Source organism: Spinacia oleracea, chromosome 4 (assembly GCF_020520425.1).
Source record: "Spinacia oleracea cultivar Varoflay chromosome 4, BTI_SOV_V1, whole genome shotgun sequence".
NCBI classification, from domain to species: domain Eukaryota; kingdom Viridiplantae; phylum Streptophyta; class Magnoliopsida; order Caryophyllales; family Amaranthaceae; genus Spinacia; species Spinacia oleracea.
In genome coordinates, this window is record NC_079490.1 from 66,950,897 (window position 1) to 66,969,944 (window position 19,048).

Here is a 19,048-nt window from a genome sequence, read left to right on the forward strand (position 1 = left end):
CGAGTCTTTTAGTGCGTATTAATTTTATGATGGAATGCATCTGGGCCCGTTACGAACTCTAGGCTCGTTAGGATTTTAATTAATACGTAACTCTTATTTTCGAATCGTATTAGGAACAGGATTCTCTCGCAAGGATTTATGTTGGAGTGCAACACCTAATTCTGACAGGTTTCTATCTTTTATGACTTGCCACTTTTAACAACTACCCATTACGGCAGTTACTATTTTTAGCAGGTTTCCATAAATAGCAGGTTTCTATAAATAGCAGGTTTCGGGTGAAATGAAAAAGGTGATTGAGATTCGTTATTTTATAGGAGATGCGTTGTCAAGTGGAGATTTATGTTCTCATCATCGAACCTTCCCTTTCGGGAATGGGGACAAAAGTAGGTGTCTACAGTTAGCCCCCACTTTGACTGAGTCTCGGAGTAAGACGATGGTCAAAGTATTAAACGGAGTGCGTCACACAAGCCATGGTGACCTGTTTTGCGAGGGTCTCACGAGCCCCCGAGTGATGACATTTGACTTAAGGGTCATAACTTGAAGTGTCGACATATCCCTCACGTGTGGGATTTGTCAACGGATAATATAGAAACTCCCTCACTTAGTCATTGGAAGTATCTAAAGAGGCGTAGGAACTCCCTCACTTTGTCATTGGGAGTAGCTACAGATGTTTTTTCGAAATGAAAGCTATAAAGTGTAATTGGGCCTGGCCAAGCCCAATCACGAGGTAAAAATGTTTTTAAAGATTCTCATTTTCAGGGTTAGCCAAACGAGAAAACCCCCTTGTTTTTATGGGACGTAAAACGAAGGAAAATCCAGCACATCGTTCTTTTTTGGAAAAACGGAAAACCAGTCCTTTAATTTTTGGAAAAAATGAAAATTACTCACATCGTTCTTTTTTGGAAAAACGGAAAACCAATCCTTTAATTTTTTGAAAAAAGAAAACTACTCATATCGTTCTTTTTTGGAAAAAAACGGAAAACCAATCCTTTAATTTTTTGGAAAAAGGGAAAACCAGAAAAAGTTATTGCTGCAGCGACTAAGGACCTGCGCGGTTAGTGGCGCAGACCCCGCCGGCTAAAGATGGCGAGCCTGTCCGCTAAGGGTGGACACCCCGTCCGATAGAAGTGGACGAATCTGTTTTGAAATTTGAAAATAAGGACCTACGCGGTTTGTGACGTAGACCCCGCCGGCTGAAGATGGCGAGCCTATCCGCTAAGGGTGGACACCCCGTCCGATAGAACTGGACGAATCTATTTTGAAATTTGTTTGTGCTTTATGAAAATTAGGACCTACGCGGTTTGTGACGTAGACCCCGCCGGCTGAAGACGGCGAGCCTGTTTCGTTTGTTTTTTGAAGATTCTATTTTTCGAAAACTGAGAACCTGCGCGGCTAGTGACGCAGACCCCGCCCGCTGAAGGTGGGCGAGCCCTGTCCGCTAAGGGTGGACACCCCGCTCGCTGGAGGTGAGCGAACCTGAATTCCTCTTTTTGATTTGGGATTCGCGTGCCGCGGTCTTGCCTGATTGAGGTGGACAAATCCCTATTTCATTTTTTCTTGTATTTCTCTTGAGAATTTCTTTTTATTCATTCTTATAGGAGCGAATTCTTTCGAGGGATGCTCGGATTCAGTTACAACCTGAACGTGGGTTGACAACGTGCTTAGACGGACCATTGTCTCGTGGTCATCATCTTTCATGGTCTTGAGCTAGTCTTTACGGCTCAATTTTGCCACTACTTGGGTCCTTTATTAGGGGACTACGTATAGGTATCAACGGCGACCTTTGTCTTGAGATCGTAAACCGGTTTTATCTTTTGAGACATCCAGACAGGGGACTTCGTACAGCGTAGTCTGGCAATATTGTTTTACCTTTGCATAATATATATTTTCTTTCGACCCCCCAAGCACTCGTGCTTGACGGTCATTTCTTGTCAAAGAGGTTCCTTGGGGATACGCATTCTGTAATGTCCTTGATCGTGTTTGGGATTGTGCTCCTAAGTGCGAGCGACCTTTGTAGTGGTGTGCTACTCTTAACAAAGCCTTGAGGTGCGACTTTCAGAAATCGGTAATTTTCGAGTCGAACAGATACGGCAGGGCCCTATAGAAGTCAGGGGCCTTTTTGGATCTGGGATCGTTTTCGGCGCCCATGCCTGGGCGTTAAAGATTTCGGCGCCCAGCGCTGGGCGCTGAAAATGATTTCTGGCGAGGTTTCTTGATGACATAGTTGGCCTCTTGTTCGTTCGTTCGTCTGCTTCACTTGGAAATTCTACGTATTCTCTTCCTTTTTGTTTTTTCTTTATTTTTTGGAACGTAGAATTTTCACTAGTGGAAAAAATACCTGTTGAGGGGGGCATTTTGGGTTTATTGAGGCGAACAAGGCCCGCTGCGACAGACGTAGCTTCAACAGCTCAGTGATCTGTTGAGGCGGGCTTTGTTCGCCTCAACAGGTGATCTGTTGTGGGGGGCTTTCAAAAGCCCGCCTCAAAAACCTCTACAGAAAGCGCGAAAATAAGGACCTGTTGAGGGGGGCATTTAAGAAGCCCGCCTCAACAGCCTCCTCTGTTGAGGCTCACTTCTTAAATGCCCCCCTCAACAGGTCCTTATTTTTGCGCCAAAAGTTCATATGTTGTTGAGGCGTACATTAAAAGCCCCCTTCAACAACATTAATTTTTTTTTTCCAAATTCTTTTAAAATATAAAATAGGCGGCAATAACCACAACTAGATATATACTCCATTGAGTATTGAAACCTGTACCCAATCAACACCAAAATAGCAAAGGTATGAATCTGCTTATCTTTGATAAATAAATCATTACATTAACTTCATTTATATTAACCCAACAGAGCAAAGCGTATATATAGTACGTATGTTTACAATTTTTAAACACCTAGCTAGTCTAACAAATTACAACTAATATTAACAACTAAAGACAAAAGGCTAGAGAGCTAATCTAACAAATGTCTCTAATCCAGCCACTTAGGTCCCTTTAGATCATGCATTACAAACCTTAAGTAAGGTCGTGTTGACTTTCTTCCAATCGACTCGATCCCTAGCCTGCAAGTTGCATGGAAGGAAAATATATATGAGTACCAAAGTTTACACTCACGATATTGTCTTTACATTCCATTGAAGCATAAAATTAAAAGATATAGTTGCAGACTATAGAGATAATTAAGTACGTTGTTGACCTATAACGACCCAATGAGCCTTAAATGTGCATACGTAGATTAGAATGAGTTTTAGAAAGTTAAAGCTATGTATATTAGTAATGTAATAAGAATCAAATGAGTCCTTAGGTTCTTTAGTTCAAAGTTGGGAGCGGAAATGTCATTTTAGCTCTAAACATGACCTATAACGACATAATGAGCCTTAAATGTGCATAAATAGATTCGAATGAGTTTTAGAAAGTTAAAACTATGTATATTAGTCATGTAATAAGAATCAAATGAGTCCTTAGGTTTTTTAGTTCAAAGTTGGGAGCGGAAATGTCATTTTAGCTCTAAACATGACCTATAACGACCTAATGAGCCTTAAATGTGCATAAATAGATTCGAATGAGTTTTAGAAAGTTAAAACTATGTATATTAGTCATGTAATAAGAATCAAATGAGTCCTTAGGTTCTTTAGTTCAAAGTTGGGAGCGGAAATGTCATTTTAGCTCTAAACATGACCTATAACGACCTAATGAGCCTTAAATGTGCATAAATAGATTCGAATGAGTTTTAGAAAGTTAAAACTATGTATATTAGACATGTAATAAGAATCAAATGAGTCCTTAGGTTCTTTAGTTCAAAGTTGGGAGCGGAAATGTCATTTTAGCTCTAAACATGACCTATAACGACCTAATGAGCCTTAAATGTGCATAAATAGATTCGAATGAGTTTTAGAAAGTTTTAACTATGCATATTAATCATGTAATAAGAATCAAATGAGTCCTTAGGTTCTTTAGTTCAAAGTTGGGAGCGAAATGTCATTTTAGCTCTAAACATGACCTATAACGACCTAATGAGCCTTAAATGTGCATAAATAGATTCGAATGAGTTTTAGAAAGTTTTAACTATGCATATTAGACATGTAATAAGAATCAAATGAGTCCTTAGGTTCTTTAGTTCAAAGTTGGGAGCGGAAATGTCATTTTAGCTCTAAACATGACCTATAACGACCTAATGAGCCTTAAATGTGCATAAATAGATTCGAATGAGTTTTAGAAAGTTTTAACTATGCATATTAGACATGTAATAAGAATCAAATGAGTCCTTAGGTTCTTTAGTTCAAAGTTGGGAGCGGAAATGTCATTTTAGCTCTAAACATGACCTATAACGACCTAATGAGCCTTAAATGTGCATAAATAGATTCGAATGAGTTTTAGAAAGTTAAAACTATGCATATTAATCATGTAATAAGAATCAAATGAGTCCTTAGGTTTTTTAGTTCAAAGTTGGGAGCGGAAATGTCATTTTAGCTCTAAACATGACCTATAACGACCTAATGAGCCTTAAATGTGCATAAATAGATTCGAATGAGTTTTAGAAAGTTAAAACTATGCATATTAGACATGTAATAAGAATCAAATGAGTCCTTAGGTTCTTTAGTTCAAAGTTGGGAGCGGAAATGTCATTTTAACTCTAAACATGACCTATAACGACCTAATGAGCCTTAAATGTGCATAAATAGATTCGAATGAGTCTTAGAAAGTTAAAACTATGCATATTAATCATGTAATAAGAATCAAATGAGTCCTTAGGTTTTTTAGTTCAAAGTTGGGAGCGGAAATGTCATTTTAGCTCTAAACATGACCTATAACGACCTAATGAGCCTTAAATGTGCATAAATAGATTCGAATGAGTTTTAGAAAGTTAAAACTATGTATATTAGTCATGTAATAAGAATCAAATGAGTCCTTAGGTTCTTTAGTTCAAAGTTGGGAGCGGAAATGTCATTTTAGCTCTAAACATGACCTATAACGACCTAATGAGCCTTAAATGTGCATAAATAGATTCGAATGAGTTTTAGAAAGTTTTAACTATGCATATTAGACATGTAATAAGAATCAAATGAGTCCTTAGGTTCTTTAGTTCAAAGTTGGGAGCGGAAATGTCATTTTAGCTCTAAACATGACCTATAACGACCTAATGAGCCTTAAATGTGCATAAATAGATTCGAATGAGTTTTAGAAAGTTTTAACTATGCATATTAGACATGTAATAAGAATCAAATGAGTCCTTAGGTTCTTTAGTTCAAAGTTGGGAGCGAAATGTCATTTTAGCTCTAAACATGACCTATAACGACCTAATGAGCCTTAAATGTGCATAAATAGATTCGAATGAGTTTTAGAAAGTTTTAACTATGCATATTAGACATGTAATAAGAATCAAATGAGTCCTTAGGTTCTTTAGTTCAAAGTTGGGAGCGGAAATGTCATTTTAGCTCTAAACATGACCTATAACGACCTAATGAGCCTTAAATGTGCATAAATAGATTCGAATGAGTTTTAGAAAGTTAAAACTATGCATATTAGACATGTAATAAGAATCAAATGAGTCCTTAGGTTCTTTAGTTCAAAGTTGGGAGCGGAAATGTCATTTTAGCTCTAAACATGACCTATAACGACCTAATGAGCCTTAAATGTGCATAAATAGATTCGAATGAGTTTTAGAAAGTTAAAACTATGCATATTAATCATGTAATAAGAATCAAATGAGTCCTTAGGTTTTTTAGTTCAAAGTTGGGAGCGGAAATGTCATTTTAGCTCTAAACATGACCTATAACGACCTAATGAGCCTTAAATGTGCATAAATAGATTCGAATGAGTTTTAGAAAGTTAAAACTATGCATATTAGACATGTAATAAGAATCAAATGAGTCCTTAGGTTCTTTAGTTCAAAGTTGGGAGCGGAAATGTCATTTTAACTCTAAACATGACCTATAACGACCTAATGAGCCTTAAATGTGCATAAATAGATTCGAATGAGTCTTAGAAAGTTAAAACTATGCATATTAATCATGTAATAAGAATCAAATGAGTCCTTAGGTTTTTTAGTTCAAAGTTGGGAGCGGAAATGTCATTTTAGCTCTAAACATGACCTATAACGACCTAATGAGCCTTAAATGTGCATAAATAGATTCGAATGAGTTTTAGAAAGTTTTAACTATGCATATTAGACATGTAATAAGAATCAAATGAGTCCTTAGGTTCTTTAGTTCAAAGTTGGGAGCGGAAATGTCATTTTAGCTCTAAACATGACCTATAACGACCTAATGAGCCTTAAATGTGCATAAATAGATTCGAATGAGTTTTAGAAAGTTTTAACTATGCATATTAGACATGTAATAAGAATCAAATGAGTCCTTAGGTTCTTTAGTTCAAAGTTGGGAGCGGAAATGTCATTTTAGCTCTAAACATGACCTATAACGACCTAATGAGCCTTAAATGTGCATAAATAGATTCGAATGAGTTTTAGAAAGTTTTAACTATGCATATTAGACATGTAATAAGAATCAAATGAGTCCTTAGGTTCTTTAGTTCAGAGTTGGGAGCGGAAATGTCATTTTAGCTCTAAACATGACCTATAACGACCTAATGAGCCTTAAATGTGCATAAATAGATTCGAATGAGTTTTAGAAAGTTAAAACTATGCATATTAGACATGTAATAAGAATCAAATGAGTCCTTAGGTTTTTTAGTTCAAAGTTGGGAGCGGAAATGTCATTTTAGCTCTAAACAGAAGCAAACAGAGGAGAAACACACAGATGGAAGTGAAATTCTAAAGACCACCAGATCAGAATTCACATGCAACAGCAGCAAGACCAGCAGATTAGTATTCAAAGCAATAAATTAGCAAATCCAGCAGACTTGTAATTATGGAAAAATTAAAGAACTTTACCAAATCCATGAAGATATAAACGCTTCCATCTTTGTGTCTAAACAACCTAAGTAAATAAATACTCGGTTGTAAAAAACTTAGCCCATTGCTCACGAACCACATCTATTTCCTCATCGGTATAAGGCGCATTTCTTGGAGTGTAAGCCTGAAATAAGTAACATGATAAGTAATGCTACTTGTAAATTAAGAATTCTACTACGTAAAAGTACTAGTATTAGTAGTTCAACTAACATATGGTAAAAGAACGAACATTGTCTAACCGCTCATCAGTGTTATGGTGTAACGTGACTATTTCATGCATGAACTTCATAACGTAATAGCCACACTCGTGGGCGCCGACTTGTTGAGCACACTGATTTGGAGATAAATCATAAATTATATATCCAAGTAGTTACCCAAAAAAAAAAGTAAAGCTAATTAGTAAGCATGATATACCTTTACATGGAAGCCTTTCAACCCCTGCATAGTCGCTCTATTCGGACAAATCCCATCATTAAACTTGTACACTTGGTATGCCCTGGAAGTTGAGTAAAACTTCATGAATCTGATTCGGCACGAAAAGAAATAACTTAAAAAGAATTGAAAGTAACTTACAAACACAAGATTCCCCATGCACTATTTTCTCGGTTGGAACCTATCGCAGAGTCGAAAATATACGCACAACCTCTACGTAGGTCTAACACGTACAAAATCCAATGATTTCTGCATTATATATAAATGTTATTGCAACCTTATGCATGAAAATAACAATAACATAGCTATTTACCAAATATCGATCAATCTCTAACACTTACTCTTGATGGTATGGGATCAAAAACCACTTGGTAATGTTAGGATCACCCTTCTTCTCCTTTTCAATTTCAGCATTGAAAACTACTTTCAAATACATTGATGCAGCCTGAGGGTTGGCCTTGATTCTAGAGCTTGACATTGCCTCGGGACAAACAAACCCAATCTGAGAGTTGTCAAATGCAAAGGTGTGTTCGTGGAATAAACACCTACAAAGTAAATGTATAATGCAAAAATTTCAAAAACTATTATAGTTGACAAAACCAAAAACAAAAATATCGATGGAAAAGTTTACATCATATAGACTTGGATCACTGAAATGTTGAGGCACGCCCCTCTAAGGAACTCTTCAACGTCAACCTCATTTACATAAGTTTGTCGATCTTCGTCATAATGCCAAACCGAAGCGGGCAATGGGATTGAAGTATTTTTATATACATCACCGGGCGCCGTATTGATGATAAACTTCAAATAATTGCATGATGGGCCAAGACCTTGAATTGTGTCGTCTGCCAAATTTTGCTTCTTACTTTTGGCGGCTGATTCTTCAGTTTTACGATCACAACTACCTACCATCTCTTTGGCCGTCTTAGAGTTCTTCGACTTCGATTTCGACTCCAACTTATTTGAGCATGAATTTCCCTGTAACAATAATGTTAAGCTAGCATGAAAAGTTCAGTTTTGATTTCAGTGTTGAAGCACAGGGGAGTGGGAAGCATATGGTTTACCTTGGCCGTTAACTTCAGTGTTGTCTTCTCTTTGGACCCTAAATCAAGTGTTGCCTTCTCTTTGACAATTAATTCTGTTGTCTTATCTTTGACAACTAATTCTGTTGTCTTCTCTTTGACAATTAATTCGTTTTTCTTCCCTTTGGAGCTACCAACCACCTCTTCAAAAATCTGACTCCTGGACTTCTTTGTTGGGCGTGGAGTAGAGTACTCCTAAACAGAGGTAGAAACCAAAGGAGTTCAAGGCTCTGAATCTAATTCTAAACAGATGCATAACGCAATGAATGACAATTAATAATAAAAAAGTTATACCTCGTCTTCTTCGAAAATCACCAAGTGAATTGGCCATTGCACAAAACTAGCAAGAGCCATGCCTAAGTTATTGAATCCATCTCCAGTAGGTACCGGAAGAGTGTCATCATCATGTCCGTCGTAAATACAATCAACTTGGACCTTATAATGACTAGGCTTCATCGATCTAAAGTGTTGGTGCAACGAACCATCCAATGGGTACGCCATACCATCTGCCACTATCACTTTGTTACCCAAAACTTTATCCTCAAGGGCAAGACGACATGGAGTTATGGCCTTCACAAATAAATTTACAAAATTTCAGAAATCACTACAAAGTACAATATTAAAAACCTAGCTAGGGGTGTTTTGAGTGTATGCACTATAGAGAATATATACCTTCAGCTCGCGTGGTTGCTGCGATGAACTCGGAAAACAGGTTACGAGTGCACGGTTAACATCAAACTCATCACTTACAAGAGCAGAATCAAGTGCGGGGGTAGAGAGGGTGTGTAGTTGACCGGTTGCTTTCAATGTGGCTAGTTGGTTTTGGAGGGCCTCCGCCACCTTTCTCTCTAATTGATCTTCAAACTCCCTTCTCACCGAAGCTCTGATTGATTCGATAGCCTCCGGTGATGGTTCAATATGGCCACATCTACTACTTCGGTCTATTGGACCGAAAGCAACTTTGTAACCGACATTAACTCCACCTGTTGCCTTGACACGCCCACGGTGATCCTTTTTTCCCATAGCCTTGGTGAGGGCATCTTCTCCCTGGGTGAATGAAATATTTCCTTTTCCCTCTTCTTCTATGTACTCCAACTATAAGAATTAGGAAAGTAAAAATTAGATGGTATACATGATGGAAAGGAGAAGCAATCTTAGCAATAGAACTAGGAATTAGGAAAGAAAAGGATATAGAACGTAAAATTTCATACGCACTTACAGCCATCTTAGCAATATTTACGGCTTCTTTATCATTCGGGTCAACTTCCCACTTTCCCTCTTTGTTTTTAACTTGATGAGCCAAGATCCACTCTACTGATCTAAACTTCTTAAATCTATCTGGCGCTGTGGTGAGTGATGAGGTCACTGAGGAGGAGCCACTTGAGAGGGTTAAAGCTGCCTCTGGCGGTAGTCGCCCATCATTTATCCACTCTGGTCTCTTTCTAACATAACCCTTTTGGCCTGTGCGATGTGGGTGCTTGTTTTGTAATGCACTTTTACTTGCTTTTTCTCTACGAACCTGTCAAAAAACACATAAAGAACATGTCGAACATTTAAAGATGGCAACAACAAACTAATCATATAATTATATAAAAAAATATCTAGCAAAGTAAATTCATTATTACCAACATCTCCGGCTTGTTTCGTTCTATCACAAATGTTTTCCAATCATCCTCTGTGATTTGATGGTAGATGTCCCAAGGCATGTCATTTGTCTGATGTTTCGGCATTTTTTCTTTCTTAGTTATCCAACGCCGCGTTAACCTGGACTTGAAAGCTCCAAAGCGTTTCGCCACACACATATGAAAATATTTTTCTCTCCTTTTAGCCGGATCATCAATAATGTGGAACAGAAGCTGTTAATTTTATGGATAAGAGATTGTTAGAAACGTATGCTACACAAATAGATAATCTAGGAGAATACAAATCAAGTTTTTATTCAATGTTTACCTTGGTCTCCTCCCAAAACCCCTTCTTTGTGTGTTCATCTAACGTTGAATATTCTTTCACATTAATGTTAATTCTAGCAGCACAAGACCCAACTTGCTTCCCGTATTCTCCTGACCATTCTCCATCGGGGATTCCATATTGATTATACTGAAGATGCATAGGCTTTTTGGCTTGAACTCCTTTTGACGGACCACGGAATTTGGTCTTTTTACTAGTGTTGGTACCTTGTGATTCCCCCGTAGGATGACTAGCTCCATCAATTCCCTGTATTTCATTATCACGATGATCATCCATGGTAGCTACGGTCCTGCAACAAAGAAAAGAGAGCAATACTTAGTAAAGGGAGCAATACTTAGAAAAGAGAGCAAAATGCTACAATTGGCCATTTACAAAGCTATACCTAAAATAATGGCCTTATGGTATTACACCTAACATGCAAAACAATCCCAAATCAAACCTCACCTAAAAAAACAACCCAAAAAAAATCATAACTCACCAGTTCTACGAGATCAATGCACAGAACTGATCAGAACTGACCAGTTCTGTGCACTGATCTGCACAGTTCTGATCTGAGCTGTGCAGATCAGTGCACAGAACTGATCAGAACCTGACCAGTTTTGTGCACTGATCTGCACAGTTCTGATCTGAGCTGTGCAGATCAATGCACAGAACTGATCAGAACTGACCAGTTCTGTGCACTGATCTGCACAGTTCTGATCTGAGCTGTGCAGATCAGTGCACAGAACTGATCAGAACTGACCAGTTCTGTGCACTGATCTGCACAGTTCTGATCTGAGCTGTGCAGATCAGTGCACATAACTGCACAGTTCTGGGCAAAATGCTACAATTGGCCATTTACAAAGCTATACCTAAAATAATGGCCTTATGGTATTACACCTAACATGCAAAACAATCCCAAATCAAACCTCACCTAAAAAAACAACCCAAAAAAAAAATCATAACTCACCAGTTCTACGCACTGATCTGCACAGCTCAGATCAGAACTGTGCAGATCAATGCATAGAACTTATCAGAACTGACCAGTTCTGTGCACTGATCTGCACAGTTCTGATCTGAACTGTGCAGATCAATGCACAGAACTGATCAGAACTGACCAGTTCTGTGCACTGATCTGCACAGTTCTGAACTGAGCTGTGCAGATCAGTGCACAGAACTGATCAGAACTGACCAGTTCTGTGCACTGATCTGCACAGTTCAGATCTAAGCTGTGCAGATCAGTGCACAGAACTGATCATAACTGACCAGTTCTGTGCACTGATCTGCACAGTTCTGATCTGAGCTGTGCAGATCAGTGCACATAACTGCACAGTTCTGATCAGTGCATATTCCTTGTGCTACTTGCAGTTCTCGTGGATTGATAAAATGCAATATATGTCAAATTTGATTCCTGGTCTAATTTGATGATTCTGGAGTTCAAATCTTCACCTTCAAACATGTAAATTACACCATACTGTAAGCAAAGTATCAAATTGTAAACAAAGTCATCTTCAAAACGGTTTTTATGTACTTATCCATCATCAACCACCAGAAAGCAAACATCAGAAACTAAGTTACCAATCACAAAGCCATGCAAACAAGAACAGGTAATTGATATTATTAGACAAAATGTACTGAAAACTAACCTAGGAAAATTCAACTGCAATTTCTGCAACCTGTGCTTGGAACCTGGCTCACATAAGAGGATACGACATTCACCAAGTTTACACCTGTGTGAAAAAACCAGATAAAGTTAGTCAAGTTATTAGAAGTATCAGACTCTCAGTAACTTAAATAGGAGGGATAAAGTAGGAGACTATCACTGCAATTCCTCTTCACAATACAAGTGGCAATTGATTGGGGTTGAATTTTTAGAAAAAAAATATGAATTAATATCCACAAGTATCCTTCACTATTCAAATTTAAGTAGTCAAGATAACAAAAATTCCAAGGCGCACAGGCTTTCAGATATGAATAGAAAGAACAAAGTCAAAAACTTCAACAATGCATCAGAAGTGAAGCCCGAACTTACACATGTATGTTTCAATTACGATTCGTAACCCATATTCCTTCCGTATGATCTGTACGCATATGATTAGTATTATTTGCATCCTCCTCTTCTGGCAATGGTTGAACAACCATTGGTAACGGAGGTGTGTCATCATACTCATCATACTCATCTTCATCTACAACATCATCAATACCCAAAATATGTCTTTTTCCTTGGGCAACAACACGCCATCTAGGATCAATATTGTCAACCACATAAAAAACTTGCTTAGCTAGTGATGCTAGAATGAATGGCTCGTCACTGTCACTTAGTCGATCAAAATTCACCAAGGTTAAACCCGGGAAAATTTCATCTCGCTTCACACCATTTTGGTTGTTAGCCCACTGACACCGAAAAACAGGGATCACAAAATAGGTATAATCAAGCTCCCATATTTCTTCGATAACACCATAATATGATTGTGTTGAATCAACCGGCCTTTTATCCTTAGCGCTTGCATAGACCCTAGATGATGCAACAACCTTTACTCCACTATTTTGCACTACACTCTTTTCATCTTGCCTTCTAGTGTAGAATGTGAACCCATTGATATCATATCCTTCAAAAGATCGAACACATAGTCGAGGACCTCGAGATAACCACTTGATCGTATCAGAAACATCATGGTCTTGTTTCTTTCCAACTTCCTTCTTAAACCATTCAATAAATGTGCGATTATGTTCCCGCATCAACGCTCTTTCCTTCAACTTAGGATTACAATGTTGCAATTCAAGCAGATGCTTTTCTAAATAAGGATGAACCTCTGTAAGATGCTGCAACACACAAAGATGTGCCTTCTTCTTCCTCTCCGATGGAGGAGATATCACATTTTTACCAATTACTCCCTCCCCTGCGAGCCTACCAACATGTCGAGATTTTGGAAGTCCTATTGGTTCAAGGCTTGACAAAAACTCAGCTAGATATCCAGAAATCTCTTCTTTAAGGACTCCCCGAATGATACTACCCTCTGGATTAGCCGGATTCCTTGCTTTGTCCTTTAAAGTCTTAAAAAATCTCTCAAAAGGATACATCCATCTTAAGAACACCGGACCACATAACTTGACTTCGCGAACTAAATGGACAATCAAATGCACCATTATATCAAAGAAAGAAGGCGGAAAATACATTTCAAATCGACATAGAGTTTCAACAACATCATTGTGCAAAGCATCCAAAGTCTCCGGATCAATCACCTTAGCACATATGGAATTGAAAAACAAACAAAGTTTTGTTATAACATGTCTCACGTGTTTCGGCAATATCCCACGAAGTGCAATTGGCAAAAATACATTAATCAGTGCATGACAATCATGAGACTTCATACCAATCAACCTAAGGTCCGAGAGAGACACTAGGCGCTTAACATTCGACGAATATCCCGAGGGAACCTTAATGCCATGTAAGCACTCACAAAACTTCTTCTTCTCCTTTCTCGACATTGTGTAACACGCTGGAGGCAGAAAGGTCTTTGTACCATCCTTTTTTTTAACAGGCCACAAATCTGGTCGAATATTCTTCTTTTTCATATCTTTCCGCACATTCTCATTGTCCTTGGTCTTTCCTGGTATGTTTAGCAAAGTCCCGATGATAGCATCGCACACATTTTTCTCAATGTGCATTACATCGAGACAATGCCTAACCGACAAATCTTTCCAGTAGGGAAGATCCCATAATGGAGACACTTTCTTCCATAAAACACCCTTTTTAGACTTGGACTTGAAGCACTTACCGTATTTGGTTTCAACATTTTTGATACGTTCATAAACTTGTGATCCTGTCAAAGGTGTACGAGCTACTCCTTCCTCGGTGAACCCATTGAATTCCTTCTTCTTCTTACGATAAGGATGATATCGACTAAGGTGCTTCCTGAAATCTGGGTAGATATTTTTCTTGAAATGATCCAACCGTGTGGGCTTCATGTCCTCTTCACATATAGGGCATGCTTGTTCTCCTTTGGTTTTGTACCCAGACAAGTTTCCATAGGCCGGAAAATCATTTATGGTACAGAAAACCATTGCCCGCAATGTAAAGTTTGAGTTGGTGTGAGCATCGAACATTGGAACACCTTCATTCCACAACAATTTCAAATCATCTATGAGTGGAGCGAGATACACATCTATATCATGTCCTGGCTGCTTAGGCCCTGAGATGAGGAGTGACAACATGATATACTTGCGTTTCATACACAACCATGGAGGAAGATTGTAAATTGCAAGAAGAACCGGCCAAGTGCTATGCTGACTACTCAGAGAGCCGTATGGATTCATCCCATCTGTACATAGAGCAAGTCTCAGATTTCTAACCTCCTTGCCAAATTCAGGATACTTCTTATCAATAGTTCTCCATTGAGGAGAATCAGCCGGATGTCTAAGGAATTCATCTTTCTTCCTCCCTTCCGCATGCCACCTCAGATACTTAGCATTCTTCTTTACGGAGAACAAGCGCTCAAACCTAGGTATGATCGGAAGATACCACAATACCTTGGCGGGCGGTCCCCTCTTAGCTGAATTGGCCCCTTTACGCTTGTAACGCGACATAGAACACGTTGGACACTTATCCAAATTTTCATACTCTTTTCTGTAAAGAATACAATCATTTGGGCAAGCATCTATCTTGACGGCCTCTAAGCCTAAGGGATTCGTCAATTTGTTGGCATAATAGGCAGAGGTGGGAATGTCATTGCCATCGGGAAACCAAAGACCTAGTCGTTTCAATAATTTCGTGAAACTTTCTTCGGTCCAACCACTCTCCGCTTTCAAGTTGGAAAGTGATGCCACACATTCTAACAATTTGAATTTTGTACACCCAGGGTACAAAGGCGTCTCAGCAGCCTTTAATACCTGCTCGAGTATGTGAGGTCGTTCATTCAAGTGATCTTTCACCGCATCCATCATTTCATTTATTTCATTATCTTCTTGCTCATCATCATCCATCTCATTATTCTCAGAAATATCAGAATCACTCTCATCACTCTCATCACTCTCTGCCAGAACATCAAATTCATTCACACTAGAACTTGGACGATCAAGTATTTTCTCACCATGCCAAAACCAGACATGGTAATCTTGCTTAAACCCACGACGAAATAAATGATCCTCAATTTCATCAATATCAGCTAACCGCCTTACATTGTTACAATCACGGCAAGGACAATAGATCTTTGCGGCTTTCGTATTCCGTTGGTGTGCTAAAGCACATCTAAGGAACTCCTCAACCCCACTCAAGTATTCCACCGTAGTATGGTCACCGTACATCCAACGACGACTCATTTCTAATAACACAAGGTTTTACACAGAATTAGATAAATCAAGCCACAAATTCTTAATTTTGACACAAGAACTATACTAGCTTGGCATAAGATCTTTGTTCTCTAATGATGCAATCTTAATTTTGACACACGAACTATACTAGCTTAGTTTCTGATGTTTGCTTTCTGGTGGTTGATGATGGATAAGTACATAAAAACCGTTTTGAAGATGACTTTGTTTACAATTTGATACTTTGCTTACAGTATGGTGTAATTTACATGTTTGAAGGTGTAATTTACATGCATGAAGTACTGTTTTAGCTTCTCAGTGCACTGATCAGTTCTGTTCTGTGCACTGATCTGCACTGCCCAGATCAGAACTGTGCAGATCAGTGGACAAAACTGATCAGAACTGTGCAGTTATGTGCACTGATCTGCACAGCTCAGATCAGAACTGTGCAGATCAGTGCACAGAACTGGTCAGTTCTGATCAGTTCTGTGCACTGATCTGCACAGCTCAGATCAGAACTGTGCAGATCAGTGCACAGAACTGGTCAGTTCTGATCAGTTCTGTGCACTGATCTGCACAGCTCAGATCAGAACTGTGCAGATCAGTGCACAAAACTGGTCAGTTCTGATCAGTTCTGTGCATTGATCTGCACAGCTCAGATCAGAACTGTGCAGATCAGTGCACAGAACTGGTCAGTTCTGATCAGTTCTGTGCATTGATCTGCACAGTTCTGATCTGAGCTGTGCAGATCAGTGCGTAGAACTGGTGAGTTAAAAAAAACTAAGATTTGGTTTTAAGTCCAAACCTTGGTCTGATGGCTGATTCTTCTATTGCAAAATGAGGAATAGATGGATATAAGGAAGACAGGGTTGAATAGCTTGGTCTGAAGTTCCTCGAGAACTGGCACCAAGAAGCATAAAACAGAACATCTACACAGTCCTGATTGAGGTTGTACACCAAATGCAGCGCTTTTTGCAATGATGCTTCATCTCCCTTGAAAATTAGAAGTAAGCAAATGCTATTAGATTTAGTTGAAAAGTAACAGAAAGGAAAAAGCTCCACATAAAATAACATAGCTATAGAATCTCCTAATTTGGTTATTAAAGTCCTTTCTTAAGTTAAATATCAAACCACAGTTTGTTTCCATGCAACAGGATGGATAACTGAATGAGCCCCTATGCATGCAACTATGCAAGAGTTAAGCTACAAGCACCTGGCACTACTCATACTCAGCCATAGTCAAAAGCCTTGTAAGTAGAACTAGTTAATATGAGACTGGTCCTCGGCAAAGGAAGAGGCACGGAGGTTTGCTGCGGACTGTGCATACATTTTCAAATTTTGACAGGTGCTCGACGACCTGGCTTGATTAAATTTTTAACCAAGAAACAAAAAAAGACTAAAAAAATCTCTAGGGGGGCAGACTAGTTTTTTTCACACCGTTAACATAATACTTGCAATAAAGAAGTGTTTACAATCTGCGTTATTATCAGATACTGTAGCAGGCTATATCAGGTACACCAGCTGGTTGCATCAGGTACACCAGCTGGTTGAGCTGCTGCGAGCCCAAACCACAGACCGATAAATCCAACCTTGACCGAAAATGCCATAACAACTAGTACAGGCAATGCAACCAAGTAGAAGGTGACAAAGTTTATTGTTGCACCTATTTTAGTCCTTGTTGAACCTGTCAAAGCCCCACAGGCAGTTGTCTATGGACAGTTTCCGATCTCACAAAACCCCAGAATAGGAACTCAACAATAGCAAGAGCAATATTGTAGCATAATAAAAATGGAACTAAAAGAACTTGAAAATCAAAGCAGCAGCAACAACAGTCTCCACTGTCATACATCAGAATATTGTAGATAAGCGTGTACAAAAAACATCACAATATACTATAGTGAATACATCAAGCTATGGTAATTTTAGAGCCTATAAAGCTACAATCCAATATCAACGATTAGTTTACATCATTAATAAACTATCAATATTACAATGAACACATGAGTATATTTTATGCAGACATATTTTCAACAGATTCATATCGATTCGCTCCACTTAAAAGTTCAAACACTTCATTTCATCTGCATACTTTGGATCGAGCTACTCACATAGCTTACATAAACCATCACCATAAAAGAGACCTTCATCATTTAGACACAAAACCCATATCACTAACTTCTATTTTGTAACTGAACTAGAAAAATTTAACCTAACATCTATTTTGTAACTGAACTAGAAAAACCACAAATATCAAACCCTAATTTGTAAATTCATCCAATATTGAAACATTAGCCTAAATTCTCTGCATAATCAACTCATTATGCTCAACTAATTGAAGAGAAACTGAATTTTAAGACCAAGCAAAACAAGAATCAATTATAACCTAACCTTGATATATTGCGGCACTGTGTGAAACAGAGTCAACCGAGATAGGGAAGACGACGGTGGGGAAACTCTCCTTCAGATGGTGGTGGTGGAGCCGCGCGGTGAGGAAGGTGGTGGTGGTGGTTATGGTGGTGGTGGAGTCGCGCGGTGAAGAGAAGAGATGTGAAGAGAAGAGAAGTGAAGAGAAGAGAAGCTTATCGATCTGTACGTTTGGCGGTGGTTTTATTTTTTTAAAATTTAATGTAGCCTATTGAGGCGGGCAATTAAAAGCCCCCTTCAACAGATAGACCCTATTGAGGCGGGCAATTAAAAGCCCCCTTCAACAGCTTCTATCTATTGAGGCGGGCAAGTAAAGCCCCCTTCAACAGCTTCTGTAGAAGCGAACACTAAAAAAGCCCGCCTCAACAGAATAGTAAAATATTTGACCCGCGTTGACTAAGTAGCTATTGAGGCGCGCTTATGTATGCCCCCCTCAACAAGGGGGCTACAACAGGGGTTTTTTCCACTAGTGTTTATTAGAGATTATAATGAGTTGAGTGATCGTTATGATTTCTCGAAAAGCCGTAGCCGATTGGTGGACTACGGTGTTTGTCGCTTTGGGGCGATTATTTAAAGGAACTGTCTCTCTTTAAGGTGTACAGTTATTGCAATAGCTGGGCGAGTCTATATGGCCCGAGGAACATACCTTGAGGCGTATATTTTGATCGCTCGTATATATTTTTCTTTTGAACGCGTTCGTGAATGTTCGATGTATGTGCGAACGGGCGTTCATAGAATGGCCGTTGTGTGCGGTCCATTAATCAGTTTGCTTGAATCAGTTTTTTTTTTTGAGCAATGACTGATTTTGAATAGTTTGCTTAGAAGCTTGATAGGGTTCAGGCCCATTCATGAAGTGGGCTCAAACATCGTGCCCTTTCGATTGTTCAAACATTTGCTTCGAGATTTTTTATTTTGCTATGGTTGTTTCGTAGCTTGGAGCCCCCAAGTAT

At 38.8% G+C, this 19,048-nt stretch overlaps 1 protein-coding gene across 1 annotated transcript; it reads right to left on the reverse strand.

The window, feature by feature from the left end:
- Positions 1–2,821: 2,821 nt before the first annotated feature.
- On the reverse strand, positions 2,822–18,541 carry LOC130471596 (uncharacterized). The gene is made up of 15 exons (XM_056841815.1): positions 16,480–18,541; positions 12,014–12,097; positions 10,371–10,677; positions 10,046–10,276; positions 9,640–9,939; positions 9,093–9,515; positions 8,715–8,990; positions 8,403–8,615; positions 7,970–8,316; positions 7,680–7,883; positions 7,480–7,587; positions 7,321–7,402; positions 7,136–7,237; positions 6,886–7,030; positions 2,822–3,055 (listed from the first exon to the last, which is right to left on the reverse strand). The coding sequence occupies exons 1-14, from the start codon at positions 16,746–16,748 to the stop codon at positions 6,932–6,934; spliced, it is 3,045 nt and encodes a 1,014-aa protein (XP_056697793.1). The 5' UTR covers positions 16,749–18,541; the 3' UTR covers positions 2,822–3,055; positions 6,886–6,931.
- Between the last annotated feature and the right edge of the window lie 507 nt (positions 18,542–19,048).

Bases quoted from the DNA above. Each gene is read 5' to 3' on its own strand.
- LOC130471596 (XM_056841815.1), bottom strand. From the start codon at position 16,748: ATGTTATTTTATGTGGAGCTTTTTCCTTTCTGTTACTTTTCAACTAAA. The intron at 7,884-7,969 runs GTAAACTTTTCC...TTTACTTTGTAG, and splicing joins GTGATCCAAGTCTATATGAT to GTGTTTATTCCACGAACACA. The intron at 7,031-7,135 runs GTTCGTTCTTTT...TACTTATTTCAG, and splicing joins CTGATGAGCGGTTAGACAAT to GCTTACACTCCAAGAAATGC.